General features: G+C 35.9%; 1 protein-coding gene across 1 annotated transcript in view; it reads right to left on the reverse strand.

The window, feature by feature from the left end:
• FMN2 (formin 2) overlaps positions 1-16,503 on the reverse strand; it is a 160,227-nt gene that overhangs the window by 135,808 nt on the left and 7,916 nt on the right. The window contains exon 2 of the mRNA XM_035900268.1: positions 6,017-6,183. Within this exon, the coding sequence (XP_035756161.1) occupies positions 6,017-6,183 (167 nt within the window). The remainder of the gene's footprint in view (positions 1-6,016; positions 6,184-16,503) is intronic.

Consider the following 16,503-nt stretch of genomic DNA (forward strand, 5'->3'; position numbering starts at 1 on the left):
AAGAGGGGCTGGAAAGCTGCCTGGCAGAAAAGGACCTGGGGGTGTTGGTCAACATCTGGCTGAATATGAGCCAGCAGTGTGCCCAGGTGGCCAAGAAGGCCAATGGCATCCTGGCTTGTGTCAGGAATATTGTGGCCGGCAGGACCAGGGAAGTGATTGTTCCCCTGTACTCTGCACTGGTGAGGCTGCACCTTGAATGCTGTGTTGAGTTTTGGGCCCCTCACTACATGAAAGACATTGAGGTTCTGGAGCATGTCCAAAGATGGGCAATGAAGATGATGAAGGGTCTGGAGCACAAATCTTATGAGGAGCAGCTGAGAGAACTGGGTTTGTTTAGCTTGGAGAAGAGGAGGCTGAGGGGAGACCTTATTGCCCTCTACAACTACCTGAAAGGAGGCTGTAGCAAGGTGGGTGTCAGTGCCTTCTCCCAAGTAACAATTGATAGAACAAGAAAAAATGGCCTCAAGTTGCGCCAGGGGAGGTTTAGGTTTACATTGGATATTAGGAAAAATTTTTTTCACCAAAAGGGTTGTCAAGCATTGGAACAGGATGCTCAGGGAAGTGGTTGAGTCACCATCCCTGGAGGTATTTAATAGATGTGTAGATGTGGTGCTTAGGGACACAGTTTAGCGGTGGACTTAGCAGTGCTAGGTTAACAGTTGGAGTTGACCTTAAAGGTCTTTTCCAACCTAAATGATTGTATGATTCTATGAGGCATTAACAGCAGTACCCAACACAGTAACAGCACTCAATAAAAGCACTGAAAAAGATGTAAAGAGAGCTAGCCCAATAAAAATGACACCAGAACTAAAGAAAAATGCAAGCTTAGTGTGCATTTCAGACACGTATGGAAGAAGATATTGCTGCGTTAGTGCCACATAAAAAAAGCAGCTGTTGGATCCTTAAGTGTGTAACAGATTAAGTTCGCCAAACAAGGAGTATAGTATGGATACAAAGGTATGCTCAGTTTTCTTTCTCAAAAGCACTTTCAAAATGATAATAGAAAGCCTCTATCACAAAATCATTTAAATTTTCACTGAAAAGGTAAGTGTTTTAAACTTAATGTTCAGAAACAACACACAAAACTATTTGGAATGCTTGCCAGGGAAAAAAAGCAGAAATCTCCTATGAAAGGAAAAAAAATGCCCATAGCTTAAGACTGCACAGTGTGAACTGGAAAATCTGGAATGAGAAGTCATAATTAGGGTCTAGACATCCACAGCGTTTCATAAATGCAACTATTGGATAAAATGCAAACACCAAGTACAGTCAATGTTTCTAATATTGACTAAATAAAGTTGCCTTGCATTGATAGGAGAATGCCAGGTTTTTGTTGGTGTACGAACAGTTTGAATTCTAATGCAAATGTGTATAATTGATACACATTGCTGACAGCTCTCCAAAGATCTTCTAGCTTCTGTGATACATACAACAGAGGAGCTAAGTAGGAGATGAGATATCTACTTGTTGAAATTTGTGAACCTCCAGCAGGTGCTTGCAAGACTTGCCCGTGGTTACATTCTTGCCATAGATGCACTGTTTAGCTAGCTCAGCCTTGTGTTTGTTTTGCTATAATAATGAGGTAACATGCTAAAAAGCTTAGGACTACACCTGCACCACAGAAATACAATTATTTAATAACATGATGCAGTCACTTGGAACTGATGGAGTTTTTCTCAAAGCATTAATTTCTTACATATCATTCAGTCAGAAGATATTTTACTTTTATTTGGAACTTTGGAAGCCCTCTTGAACAAATCACAGCTGTTAAAAAGGGAAAATTTAAGAGGCAAGTAGGAAAAAGGTATTGAAAAGGCAAGCAATTTTTCTGAAAACATTATTTGAATAGGCTTTTGCTAATCTATCTTTCTATAAGTTGCTCATTTGCTGTCTTGGTCATTTTTAAAAAAAATTATTTTTAAACTCTTTTTTTCTTTTATAAAATACTGGCAGAAGAATGAAAGGCTAAAGATAGCCTGAGAAGTATGAAGTCATGACATCCATGAGGCAATAATTAGCAGACTTCAGGAGACAGGAAACTAGCAAAACGGGCATCATATTTCTAGACAGCTAATCTGCCATTGTACATTTACTTACTCGTTAAGATACTCTTTACATTATAAGAAGAGTAGGTAGAAAGAGCTATAGTGAAATCTTCCACTGCTTCTCAATGGCAAACAGTTTAAAAATCCCAACCTGTCTACTTCTGTTACTTTTAAAGCTTTGTTCAGCTTTTGTTTTTCAGACAAATCTTTTATTCTAGGCATCTGCCACAACCTGTTTTGAAAAAAAATAATTGGTAAAATGGGCTAAGATAGAGCATGAAAGTTTTCTCATAAGGTCTTAAAACAGTTTTAAAGTTTCCATCCTTTGGACTAAGATTTGGAATTTGACAAAAAGGTCAGAGATACTTCAGGAACATGCCATTTCCAATCATCATTAAAGTCTATCCAAAATCTGACCAAGTTATAAGCCTCTGAAAATTGGACACCATCCTCAGCATAAATGTGATGACAGCTGCTAGTTCTCTGAAGATTTCTCATTGGGTATTTGTTGGTCCTTCATGTTTGTCATATACTAATAAAGGAGTGAGCATCACGTCCACTAAGTGTAACGTGCACCAGAAATACAAGTGCTAAGAATTTAATTTAAACTGGTTTCCAGGAGCCATTACAATACTAGTCCAAGAAACTAAGAGCTGTGAAAGTTCTCTTTACTCTTAACGCATTGCCTAATTCCAGTAAGATAATGTGGAAGAGAAAGAAATAGGATCCAATGAGAAAAGAAAAAGAGGTTGTGTACAATTATTTAATGGGATGAGGCAGAGGGCCACACTGAAGCTTGGAATATCTTGGGAGAAAGAAAAAAACCGATCTCTTGTGTGTTACTGAGAAAACAGGCACGAGATTTGGATACGCAGTTGTAAGACAGGGAGAACTAGAGGTGATTACTGTCATGAGTGATAAAGAAAATGAGAATACAATCAGAGTGTGCAATTGCAAATATTTTGAGACAGCAGAGAGTTCAGCATTAGCCATGTTAATTTAATTTAACTGGAGGACATCCAGAAAAGGAGATCAGAGTGAGAGAATGGGACTTTTAAATAATCTGTCTATATTCATCTCAAGCCATGAGCAATATATCATAGAGTGAACAAAACTTACTGAATTATTTTCATAAACTGTAACCAACATTCAAAAAACTGTCTGTGGGACCACGCTTAAGCAAAAGGGGAATGGTGGATTTTATTCAACATAAAAAAAAATAGTAAGTTAAAGTTCAGAAAAACATGGAATCAGTCACAAAAGGAAAAAAGGAGGCATTCAAGGAAGGAGATTAGGGGAAAAAAGGTTGGCAGTTGTGCAAAAAACATGCTAAAGTAGTGATCTAAGAGACTTTAAAAGAAATGGACTAAGATGAAAATCAAAACAGCCAGATGAGTGACATTAAGGAACAAGCAAGCACCAGAGATGGATGTAGCAGGGAGGAAGGACAATGTGGTGGCAGACAAACCTGGCTGGGACCAGGATAGGGTTACAGATGGCAGTTTCAGCTGAGTGGAAAGGACATCAGCCATACTGGAAGCAATCCAGGATGGAACTGGAGGCACATCTGATGAACTCTGAGATGAAGAAAGAATACGCTCTGCTCCCAATTTTGGAGTAAGGCCAAAGATGATATATCTCCTAATTCTAGATGGGTGAAATATAAGTATTACTTAAGGCTAGTCTAATTCCTCTGTGTTTGAAATCAATGTTTAGATTAACATTAAAATCCTGTTCTAACGAATTAATTAAAAAAAAAAAAAGAAAACCTAAGTAAGGCAAAAAGCAAAGTACAGACATGAAGAGAGATGCAAGAGGGGACATGAGTCACAGATCTTGCATGTCCTTTTAAAAGTAATATACAGCTTCATCATCAGTTTTTTTTCCACACTAGTCATTAATTGTTTCATTTCCTTACATAACTACTATCATTTATTTTCTGTAAGATATTTTCTGTACTCACTCTAAGAAGCAAAATCAGCTAGGAGAAGCCCAACTTTGAAGTTCTCAGCCACTAGAGTTTATACTGCACATATTTTCACCCTTGTAGGGCATGTAATGAATAAACAGGTAGGTGTTCCTGTACTGTGGTCACCAAGGATGAAGCAGAAACATATTCCCTAACTCAACAGCAGCAGCTTGCATCTTTTTGCCATGTGAAATTCAGTTTTTGATATCCTAGTGTTCAAGACAGATGTATGCTCCTTTGAAGTAGGATGCATTACTAGTTGCATACGCATACACAGGGCTTTACACCACTTCTGACATTGTTTTACAGGAGCGTGATCTATTTAGAGGACTCATACAGAAAAATAATAATGGAGCATTTGTGGCTTACTGACAGTCCAGTTCACATTAAAATCACTGCTAAGACAGCAACACCTTAAATTGCTGACTTTGACACATCGTTCACATCGCACTAAGCTGGACAACTGTTTCTTGTCAGAAAGTCCATTCTGTTGGATATGGCCAGTGAAAGATAACTAGAATAATTCTCTTACTTAGACAAAGCACGGTACACCAATTAACAAAAGAAGCTCTTCTACCTCTTGCCATACTTTTAGTTTGATAAAATATGTTTAGAAGCGAGGAAAAGCTTTTTTAAAAAGAATATTGTATTCAATACTCTAAAGAAGAAGAGATTAGCTGAATATATGATAAAACTAAGAGAACTGAAAACATTGCCAGACTGTTTTAAACAACCTGAAAAATAAGAAATATCTTTTCCAGTAATGTTATTGATTATATTTAACCATAAACACTTTCAGATGATATGTTTAATTTGCCTGAATAACCTCAGTTTTATAGTCACACTCCGTTTTTCAATACATTTTAAAAGAAACAGTTTGAAAATGTTTTAAGCACTATTTTCTTAAAAAAACATAAATGTTGAATATTGTTAGAGGGACTATGGAATGATTTTGTAGATAAGCTACGTTATCTAGGAAAGCTTGTTTGTTCTAAGAACTCATAGGACAATTTATTCTACCCATTTTCCCTTCACCAGTTGTGTTAAACTATTCTTCAGGACAGATGAAAAAGATTTAAAGAATTTAAAAGATTCATGTCCTCTCATATCTATGACAATCATTTTTTGAGTATTTCTAATCAAGCTTCAGCTTAATATGTAGAATAGGGAAGATCTTAACTATACCAGTAAGGTATTAAGTAGATTAGTTAATATTTGTACATTGGTTTGGAGTTAATTAGTAAAGAGAAAAAAACGTGCTTATCTTCAGTCACATAAACCAGTACAAAGTAGTGTCAAAGATAAAATTTAATGGAAGGATCATAAAAAGAATTTCACTGTAGAACTTTATGGGTTGTAAAGTTCATACAATGGAAAGACATCCTAACATTGAATTCATTATCCAAGAAGAAGGAAAAGTATGGTAGGCAATGTCTACACCACAGTTTTGTAACAGTATGCAAACATCACCAATAACAGCACTCCGGCCAGATATCCCAAAGGCACAGATAATGCTGTAGTTGGAATGCCATCAAATTTGCACTGACCTGTGCACTATTTTGTATCAAAAGTCTTTTCAGGAGGAAAAAAAATTATCTAGGATAGACATCCCGCTTGGGTTTGTAAAGTTTTGCAGCATGCTGTTTTCTGTTGTTCCGTTAATTTATATTTTTGGTGAAGCAGCTGTTGGATTGAAAAGTTGCTAGTCTGATAGAGCGCTTTGATTCAAAGAAGAAAACTTAATGAAAACAACAGCTAAGCAGTATAGCAGGCTAAGATGCGAGTTAAAAAGTTAAGAAATCAAATTGTGGGAGAACCTTTTAAAACTTACACTCACCTGGATACAAAAGTGCACACACCTGAGTTAGAAAAATAGGTGGCCACTCTCATAAGGACAGTTTTCATTAAAAGGATTAACAGAACTTTCTCAGGACTGATGAGCTATTGATAAACATTGTCCTGCTTGGCAAAACAGACAAAAGACAACTTTTTCAGTACTTACATCAAACATGGGCGTGCTTTGCTGGGCACTCTGATTACATGGTTCTCGGAAGCAGTCAGTGAATGGAAGCAAAAGACCCATCGCAATAATGCGAGAACATAGTTTTTCTGCTTCTTCTTGCGGTGCATTTTCCTGCTTGTTGAAGAGCTTCTCCAACAGAGTTCGCCCTGCCAACGTGATGACACAGATCAATAAGAATTTGTAGCTATCTACAGGACAGAAAGATTAAGGCATTACAATGTGTATTGGAAATCTCAACAATTAGAAGTAAAAATATGAAATAAAAAAAATAATTCTTGAGAAAAGTATCTGATAATAAGTTTTTCATATAAAATATTTCTATACAATATTTGAACTGATCTGTAGCCTGATTAATTAGGATAGTCAAGAAAATATACATTGTGCTGGCTGCACTGCAGAGTAGGAACAAAAACCATGAGATGCTGTTGTATCATTGATTTCCCATTTATTTATACTATACAATTGTCCCGATGGGAAAACTGAGATATCACCAAGAAATGAAGTAACTTTTTCCAAGGTTGTCACACAAAGTTATTATAGAATCAAGTTTCCCAATGCTTGGAATAAGCCTTTGTTTTTTGAATCAAAATGATCATAATCTTTAAGAAATTGTGCTCTATTTCTTTAGAGAAACTCTCCATAAAAGAACAACAACAAAAAAACCCTGATAATTCTTCTGTTTAAAACTGTATTTAATTCAGCTCCAGAGCAGCAGAGTGCTCCAAACTAAAATGCAGTGCCACAAGCAGCAGTTCAGAGAAGTAAAACTTCTGAAGAGTGAGAAAGGAGACTTATTCCTACTACAGGGCCAGATTTCATGATCAAAGTGTTTTCTTTGTTACCTCACCGGAGCATGAAAGGAGAGCATATACTTTATAACATATTACAGAAGACAATGCTAGGGGTTTGAAAGACTTTTGTGCTGTGTACAGTTAGCCAGCAAGAGACTACAAAAATTAGTTATATACACAGGCTGTAGTAAAATCTATTTTGCAAGAATATTAAATGGTTTGATTAAGCTCTAAAATGTCCAAAGATGTCAAAGTTCAGATTTACAGGATATAAATAAAGATATGAAATAGATCTGCTGGAAGAGAAAAGGCAGATGGAGCAATAATGTTAATTTCATGTTTTAGTATGACCTAGCTGTAAATACAATTTGTACCTAAATTAGTTTCTGTAGTCTGTTTTTTCCACCCGCTGGAAGCTGAAGGTATTTTCCAGAAAAAATAAACTGAATTAAGAAAGCATTTTAGTGTCATTTAAAGCAGTAATTATAACAATAATAATAATGGTAATACTATTGTTAATACTATTGGTTTTTACATACAAATACAAGACTTCTGTTTGAGTGTTGATTTTATTCAAAATGTAAAGTTTCCCAGGCTTTTTGAATATACCAAAAAGATTTTTTTTTTAAACATCTGGATGCAATTTATAAAGGATATTGTAAGTGACTTTTAGCCCAAAGTTTCTTTATTATTTTAACTTCATATGGCAATATAGTCCAAAATAAACAATACATTAAAATGTTAGAAGTTATTTCTCAGATTTTCTTCTCCACATCTAGAGATCTGATAATTCTTATTAGTCCAAGTTTCCTAGCCTTTTATTAGGCACAATACAGTACATTAAAGGGGGTAAGCCAGGGGATAAACTTGGAAGATACCCAAATTTTGTTACGTTAGTTTGCCTCCATTCCTTGGTTTCACCACCTATAAGGTGATACTAACATAATTGCTTATTCAACATATCCCTCTATTTATCTAAAGGTACAGTTCAGTTGTTAAATCTTCAAAATCATTAATTAATTGAAGATGGCCTTTCTTACTGACTGTGGTTTTTAACAACAATTTACCCGCAGTTGCAGCAATGTACAGCAATCCCCTATGTGAAGAAAGACAAAAGTACGAAACCATGGAAGCGAAGCACAAATAGGGAGCTATCTGCCAACAGATGTTTTTTGTAGTTGCCAATGCTTAGTGGTGCTGTAAAAGGCCATGAAAAAAGACCACCCCTAGCTACTACCTCCTTACTGCAATAAATGGATTCTCCTAGCTACTAGCATTTCTGGGGCAAAGCACATCATGTTAGTATAGCACCACCCTATGTCACTGAGTAAAGCTCAACATGGAAAGTTGTCTTAGTTAACTGAGAGACTGCAAATGAGGAGGATGAATGGGGAAGTCAACGCTTCACATTTATCTAAAGTGCACAGGAAAAAATAATAAAAAGAAAATATGCCAGAGGAAGAGCACTCTGCACGCATGCACAAAAAATAGGTATATGCAAGAAAACTACACATTTCTTCATGATATAATAAATATTCAAATGTTATCCATGATTTTTAAATGTCAGACTTGATGTTTCCCCCCCGTATGTTTCAACATTTAAATAGTCTTGTCATGTTTACAGAGCTTTCTCCTGGACATCCAGAAGCAGAATAGACCCCTTCCTCTCTGCATCCCTCCTCCCCTGGCTTTTGCTTTAAACTCATTAACAGGAATACCTGTAAATGACAAAACAGGAAATGAAGGTGGTTTGGTTTTGGGTTTTTTTCCTTAATCTACCCATTTGTTTGTTAGGTTTTGTAGCACTTCTTAATAGTTTTGCTCAAGATAAATTTCAAAATCAGAATTTTAGCTGCCATTCAGTTGCATTTTAATTCGTATAGTGGTTATTAACCATCATTGCTCAGTGATTATCAACTATTGTCTAAACATACTTCAGCATCCAGTATGTATACAATAAGTATATATGTAAAAAAAGTCATTAATGAACTTAATTTCTCTTGCTGTACTCTGCATTACGTATGTAATTTTCTCCATCTGAGCCTGAACTGTTCTCTTCACTGTATCATCAGTCTGGGAATAAATAGGGTAATAAAAATTATTTAATGATAGTAGCTAGTACTTTTTAACCTAAAAGAATCAATCATACAACTCAAACTAACTTTAGTACAATTAAACTGTCCTTTGCATCAAATATACTGTGAGTCAAAAAAAAAAAAAAGGTTCTCAGCACAAAGGTAATAATGTTTGAATAAAGCTGTGCTCTAACACAGCTTGTGTATTCCTTACAATTGCTATGGAGACCTGAAGACAGACACAGAAATCTGAATTACAGAAATACATTTTACCAGTTCAGTTAACACATTTTACCAAATGTAAGCTGAAAGAAGTTCAATTTTCAATGCATACAGAAATAGCTTCACTGGGAACAGCTGTGAAAAAAAGAAATCTCTACATCAACAATAAATGGGTTATATGTTCAAAGCACTTACTGGGCAATATATTTAGAACAGACTGTAAAGACACTTAAAAGTTTTGTACCTAACCAGCTAGGGCTTATCATCAAATTGAATGGTCATTACAAGTGTCTGAAACACTCATCCCTCACTAAACATAAAAACCAGGTGAAGCTATAAAAAGGACAATACATATTTTCCTTGAAAGGGAGTGAGGAAGGAAACCCTACCAAAAGAAAGCATGTCAATGCTTGAGAATGTCACTTGTTTCCTCAAGGCAACAACACATCATGCTGCACTGCCCACGGGTGGAGTCGCTGTGGCAGTATAGTTCCAAACTAGGGCTAAAGCTATTTTACATGGCAGAACAACATTTAAAAGTCACTGCTTACTAAGCAGTAGTTCCTCTCTTGTTAAGGGTATCTGATATTTCTCTTTCACTTACTTTCAGGTAAAAGCCAGTTGTCACTACAGTGGAAGCATTCCAGCTCCAAAGTCCTCTGTGGCTGGGGGAGGCTGGCACCAAAGCCACCCCTGCCTTGCTGCCCTCTGATCCTGCCTGCATCTGCACTGATGTCAAAGCAAGAGGTGTTCTACTCATCAGGAACTAATTACATTTATGCTTTTGATTCAGGGCAAGATGAAGGTTATATTTTTGTTTCGGTATAGCAAAATACCTCTGGACTCCATAGGCTTTTAACTACTTTTGTTTGGAACCAGAAATAGTTTGCCAGCTCCACATCTATCTCACTACAAATGCTTGGAATTAATTCAAATTAAAATTACTTTGTGTCTATAGGTGTGAAATTGACTCTACCATATTAATCCCTGAATCTATTCCTTAAACAGCAAAACCAAAAGCACATTTTTAATGCATAGGCTAAATTCCAGTCAACTTCAGTTGCAAGATGTTGAGCTACAATATTTCATCTTTGGTTTATAAATAAAATGCAGCAAGAACAGCCTTTTTCCTCAAATGTCATTAATCACCTCATATTCATAACTTACATGAGTAATACTTGAATGTGTTCTCAGTAGGTGAAGATGGTTGCAAGTAACCTGGATTAATGATTTCATAATTATTAAGTGATCAGCTGATATCTGTTATGGGGAGTTAAATGCAATGGTAAAACAATTTCTCTTCATTGCCTTTACATGCCGTGAAAATAGTAAAGAACAAATATCTCTCAGCTCTCTTTTTTTTTTTTTCTTTTCCTAAAAGGTTAAAAAAGTTCCCTTTTTTTTGTATTTTAAACAACTTTTCTTCCAAGAAATCCCAGGTCATGAAGTTCCTGGAGCCTATTTTTACCCTTCCCCTATTAGTTTGCTGAGGGATGGGAGGCAAGTTTTGAATTAGAGAAGAACTGTAGTTAAGTTTCAGCCTTAGATCAAATCAGTATTCTGAGGATCTTGTCAAAACCCTCCAGCAAATAAGACTACTATAAACTCAGAAGTTTTTTTTTAGAAGCTTAGAATAACTTATTAAATCCCAGTAAGGAATAGAAGGACTTTTTTTTTTTTCTTTTCTTACAAAGTATTACACAATTAATTAACTAAAGGAATGGGAACATGAAATAAAGTTTGGAAGCATCAGGTACTCTGGCCTTCTATCGATATTTTGTGATATTTTTGCTGCCATAGCTCAGCCTAGGTCTTCTGGCTCAGCTTCCAAATTCCATGTTCTCCACATCCATGTTATCTGCTGCTTCCTCCTGTTCTTATTAAGATCAAGCACTATGATCTTACGATCTCCTGTATGACATTACAGGTCTTCATCTTATGACTATGACCAAGACTTGAATAACACTGCTCATCAAAACCACCTCTGGAAACAACTGTAGAACATGTAAGCTACTGGTTTCCATTCACTGTCTCCCTTTTTGAAAAATGCAGGTAACTGTATTCTTGAATGATCATTTTAAACTTTAGATTTACTGCAATCATATTTACTCAAATGCAAGGTGGAGGGAGAAAGGAAGCCTACTTCACCAAAAGTAATTCTTACAAACATTTCATGTCATAATGAAATATTGTAAAATATTAACCATTTGATATATTCTCTAATATGCATATAATATTTTAATATAATAATCCCACTCAGTACTGGCCTGACACAGCCACAGATTCTCCCTTGGCCTGGAGAGGTGTCTGTGTGTATGTATTATGGCTCCTTCCATATGGCAGCAACTGCTACAGACCTTGGCCATCAGTACTGATAATCTGAACCACCTTGTCTGTCATGATCTGGACTATGCATCACTTTTGACAGGAGAGGTTGCCTATTTTAGAAAGAAGCACGTTTGCTCTTTCTATTACAGTTACCTTATATTCCACAGCAACCTTTTTTCTTCCCAAGCAGATATTAAAATTAAGGATCTACACTCTTCTGAAATGCACATTTGCCTTATACTCAATTGCCTATGGAATTATTGAATGTTGAAACCACATTCAGTACTGTCCACAGAGAAAGACAGGCAAATCCCAACTCAGTGAATTCACATTATAGCTCTTTTCCTGTCCAATCTGCTAAGACCACCAAACATTCAGAGAGCAACAGGCTGAGCAATAAAACGCTTACAGACTAGCAATACCATCAGCATGTTGTTGTTGGCTTGGATTTGCTTAATTATTGAGGGGAGAGAAAGGTACAAATGGAAGAGAGAATTTGGAAAAAACTGCACTAGTCACAGACATACTAAAAAGCCACACGTGCATGCACTGAGGCCCTGCACTACAGCAGAGCTTGCAATAATGGTTCTCTGAGGATCATGCTGTTATAACCTCACATTTATCTTTAAAGATGTGTATCCTATCCTCCTTATGCTGCATTTGCAAAAGCCCAGGAGCACAGCTGTCAGTGAGCACAAGTTGAGACTAATGATCCAAATGAGTTACGCTCTGAAAGCTCCCACTTCTGCTGGTCTCCCACGATCGTCTCTTCTGACAACCAGACCACTACACTACACTTGCACAGAAGCCGCATCAGCACATCTTAACCTATACAGACTGGAGACAGATTTTCAGTTTTAATTTTCCCCAATGCAGAGTGAATGGCTTCAGTGTAATACCAGTCCTGGACATCCTACTCAGAGTCAGATCAAGGGTTAACAGTGACTCTTGCACATACTGCTTACATCTTCAAAAACTGAAATCAGCTTGCCCTCTTTTTCCCAGTTTACTTCCTCCCCCCCCCTTCAGCAAGATCATAAATGCTCACACAGCAAAGAGATTTCATAAGCTTTGAAGGCAGAAGTACTATAGGCAGTGCTCTACTTTTGGGATTTAGGACAGGAAAAAAAGAAAAGGAAGAAGAGATGGATAGGGTAATGTATTTCCATTTAGAATATGTTTTCTATTAGTCTTATAATATATAAAGAAGCAATTGCAGTCTTATTACATTTTTTTTCAGTTCACAAAGGATTACAATTGTGAACAGTAATATACATTAAAAAAAAGAAAAGAGTGTAGAAAAAAGGGAAAAAGAAAAGCTAATTTCTATGTCATTCAAAAGTTAGGAAATACTCTAATTCAGATACCTGCTGCCGCATATAATCCTAAAACATTCTTTCCTTTGAATTTTTTCTTGTCTCCTTTTCTACATACACTACCATCAAGGTCACAGCTAAATCAGGCCTAAATCAACTGGCAAAGCACCTGAACTATACAGCACCAAATATTCCCCAGAATGCCAGAAGAGGGCAAACATGTCTGAGAGACAGAAATACTGCAAAGACTTCCATATATGCTTACTTGTAGATGAACTAGTAATTGCAACTACATGTCATTTCTTAAATACTTTACAGTACACGTTTTATTTACTAATCATCTTCCCTCAAACTGCACAGCAAAAGCTTGCTGAACCATTTCCTAGGGGCAAATAAATCACATTTCATTTTCACCTTTCTACTGTTTAATGTACTTTCCTGTCTCAAATATACAAAGCACTGACTGACTACTATTTCACATATAAAACCAATATTTCAAGGATCAAAAGCATTAAATTTCTTTAATATTTTCCTTTCATTTCATAATCTTTTCAAGTTTTTCACCTAACCTGTACCTGTCAGCCTAAATAGAATATGCAACACATGTCTATTGAGAAAGAAGTTTTCAAAGGTACACATGGAACCTGAGGAATGAAAAAGAAATAGAAATCTGTACTCTAGCCATCTCTTTTCCTCTTCAAATAATAAGGCCAAGTCCTGCACAAATGCATCTTAAATATATATTTGCACTAAAAAAAATAACAAATTAATTTAGTCTCCCGCTTGCCTGAAACCTGACCTGGGAGATTGCACCAAATATTCTAGGATTAGAGACTTCATTTATTCTTTTTCATGGCAGAGTTTCTAATCCTCTGCTGATTTAGTTTAGGAAACTCTTCCAGATCTCTCATCCTGTGAAGTTGTTTTGGCTGTTGCTTTTTTTAAAAAAAAACAAAAAAAAAAGGGGGGGGGATTTAATTTTCATTACATAAAGCATGGAAAACCCAGCCTAGTTACATAAAACATAGAAAACCCACCAAGCAACAGGCCTGCACACACAAAATGGTTTCAAAAACATAAAGAAAAAAAAGTTAATCCTTCCACTATGCATAAACACAAAATAAAGTATGTCATCAGTCCAATTCCCAGGCAACATAAACCTTAAAAATAACAAAACTTGTCAGGATCTAGGGTTATGGCACACATTTCTAGAATTCTGCCATTAAGATATTTTCTTTTGTTCATCAGTGTAATAGCTGATAATTGCATTCACTTCTTGTACACATACATATGTTTATAAGGGAAAAACCCAGGGGTTATTTAATTCCTTTATATATCTATATTGTATATTATATATATCATATTAATCTATTATTTTTATATATATTTATATCTTGTCTTTTAGTCTTTTGGAACACTACTGAATTTAGTGATGTGTGGAAGTGCCCGAGAGGATTGGCCTTTCTTCTCTGATGTTCTGTCTCCAGATTTCCTGGCTCAGTTCACATGGATGGCATGAACTGAATCCACATAGCATCTTAAATTCAGAAGTCAAAAGCAGAAAGTCTGTCTAAACAAGAGAATTAGGAAAAAGACATACGTCAACACCATTTCCCCCTGCACCTCCAGTTTTCTATGCCTGCCTACACATGGTTCAATGCAATTTCTAAGTCAGAAATATGTATTTATTAAATTCTGGTGAAGAATGCACTGACTGATGGATTGATTACATTCACAGACTCTTCAAACAGCTGGAATAAAACTACCAAGTATTAATTTCACATCTTTCAGTCCTGTATCTGATTATCTCAGTAAACACTATGCTTTACTTTTGCTTTTACTTTACTGTCTGAATCTCTTGGCATATCAGGCTCCCTCCCTCATCCCATCTTTTAGTACCCTCTTGACCGTTAAAAATTTTCCATGAAAACTCTTGAGTAGTTCTAAGTTAGAATCACAACATATCAACCTTATGCATTTTGTGCAGAAACCCAGCTGAATTCCTTCCTACAACTCTTGCTTTGTCTAGAAAGTAGCTGTACATACAAAGCTGTCAATGTAGTCTTAGTGATCTTTGCTAAAACCATGCTGTATTTTGTTCCAGTTTTATTTACCTTTTTATAATATACCCAATAACTAATTATAATTTCTTCCTTCGAGATTCGTTCCAAAGCGTTGCTTGTTGCTGCACCCAAAATACAATGACTAAAATTACCTGGATCATTTGCAATAACAACAATATAACACCTTTTTAGAAAAAGTGGGTATTCTAACTTTGCTATCACCAGACCTTCAAAATATATTAGAATGTTTGTGACAGCCTGTGACAGTGCTTTCAGAATTCTTGCAGAATAGCAAAGTTAGAATACCCACTTTTTAGAAAAAGTGTTATATTGTTAGCATTCTGTCTCCCTAACATGAACTGTTAGACTCCTTGAAATTTTGCTTTCACAGTGACTAAGATTTTACACCTTTCCCCCACAATGAATTTTTTTTATATATGACATACAGGATAAGCTGAAACAAAGTCTTAAACTATGCTTTTATCCTTACATTTCACTATTTGTATCATATATATAGTGAAAGGTAAGAATATATCTTATGTGTCACTAGATATCTTTCAGAAGATGAAGTTTTTAAATATCAAGCAATTCCCCAACTATGATACAGCAGTGGTACACAGCATGAAATACCTTTCTAAAAATATAAACGACATGCACACTCCCACAACATTATATGGCATGTCTCCTTTCACTTTTATTTCTCTTCAGATTCTAATGCAGTATTATTGCAGATGACGGAAGTATATTGCTAAAGCTTTCCTAATTAGAGTGGTTTATGATAAAATACAGTCTATATGCGTCTGTCTGCTAAATCTTTTAAGCACCATATGCATTTTTGGCAACTTTCATATTGTGTTTTCCAGGTGCATAGGTTCCTCTCAGCAAGTATTTAATTCTGCTCATCTTTACCATTTTAGTTTCTGTGGTGATTTGCAATGTGAAGGCAGTATTTTGTGCCAGGTTCTCACAGACTGCTGGAAAGCCACAATTCTTTCTGTCTAGCTCTTTAAAATAAGAAGCTCCTCTGATGTCTTTTGGGCAGCTATTACTAACAGCGTCTTTTGTCAGTCCAAACTGATACACACTGTTCTTTACAACCAAATTTTGTAAAACTTCTTTATTCCCAATGGTTCCACATTTCATTTGACATTGAGTGCAGTCTGGCCCCTCTCTACCTTGGAAGTAAATCCAAGTATTTGCTCAAGCAGCCACAGGTCACAAACCACAACTGAACAGAACTAGCAAGCCTCTGAAGTGGGACACAAATAACAAATGTCTTTCAATCTATTCATTAGAGCCCCAGTGTGCTTTAGCTTTCTTTCCTCTCCAAGACCCGTGCACCCAAGGTCTGAAAATCTCCTACAACTTTGATAACTGCTGACTTTTTAATATTTATGACTTTTCTTCTTTGTATCCATAAAAAAAACCCCGATAAGATGAAGAAAGCAGAAAAGCAGAAAATTAGAAACACATTCCATGAAAAAGAAAAATATATACATGCATGCCTATATATTTGTGCAGATACATTTTTCTAGACTTTACCTGATTAAAACCTAATCTTCCTTGTTGCAACTGGATCTTTATATTGTTTCATTGATGTAATCAAATATTTCCTTCAATTATTTCTCAGCATACTGTATTGTCTTCGGTCTTTGCATGACAAAATAGCGT

This window comes from Egretta garzetta, unplaced genomic scaffold, assembly GCF_000687185.1.
Source record: "Egretta garzetta isolate BGI_Z169 unplaced genomic scaffold, ASM68718v1 scaffold248, whole genome shotgun sequence".
Taxonomy (NCBI): Eukaryota; Metazoa; Chordata; class Aves; order Pelecaniformes; family Ardeidae; genus Egretta; species Egretta garzetta.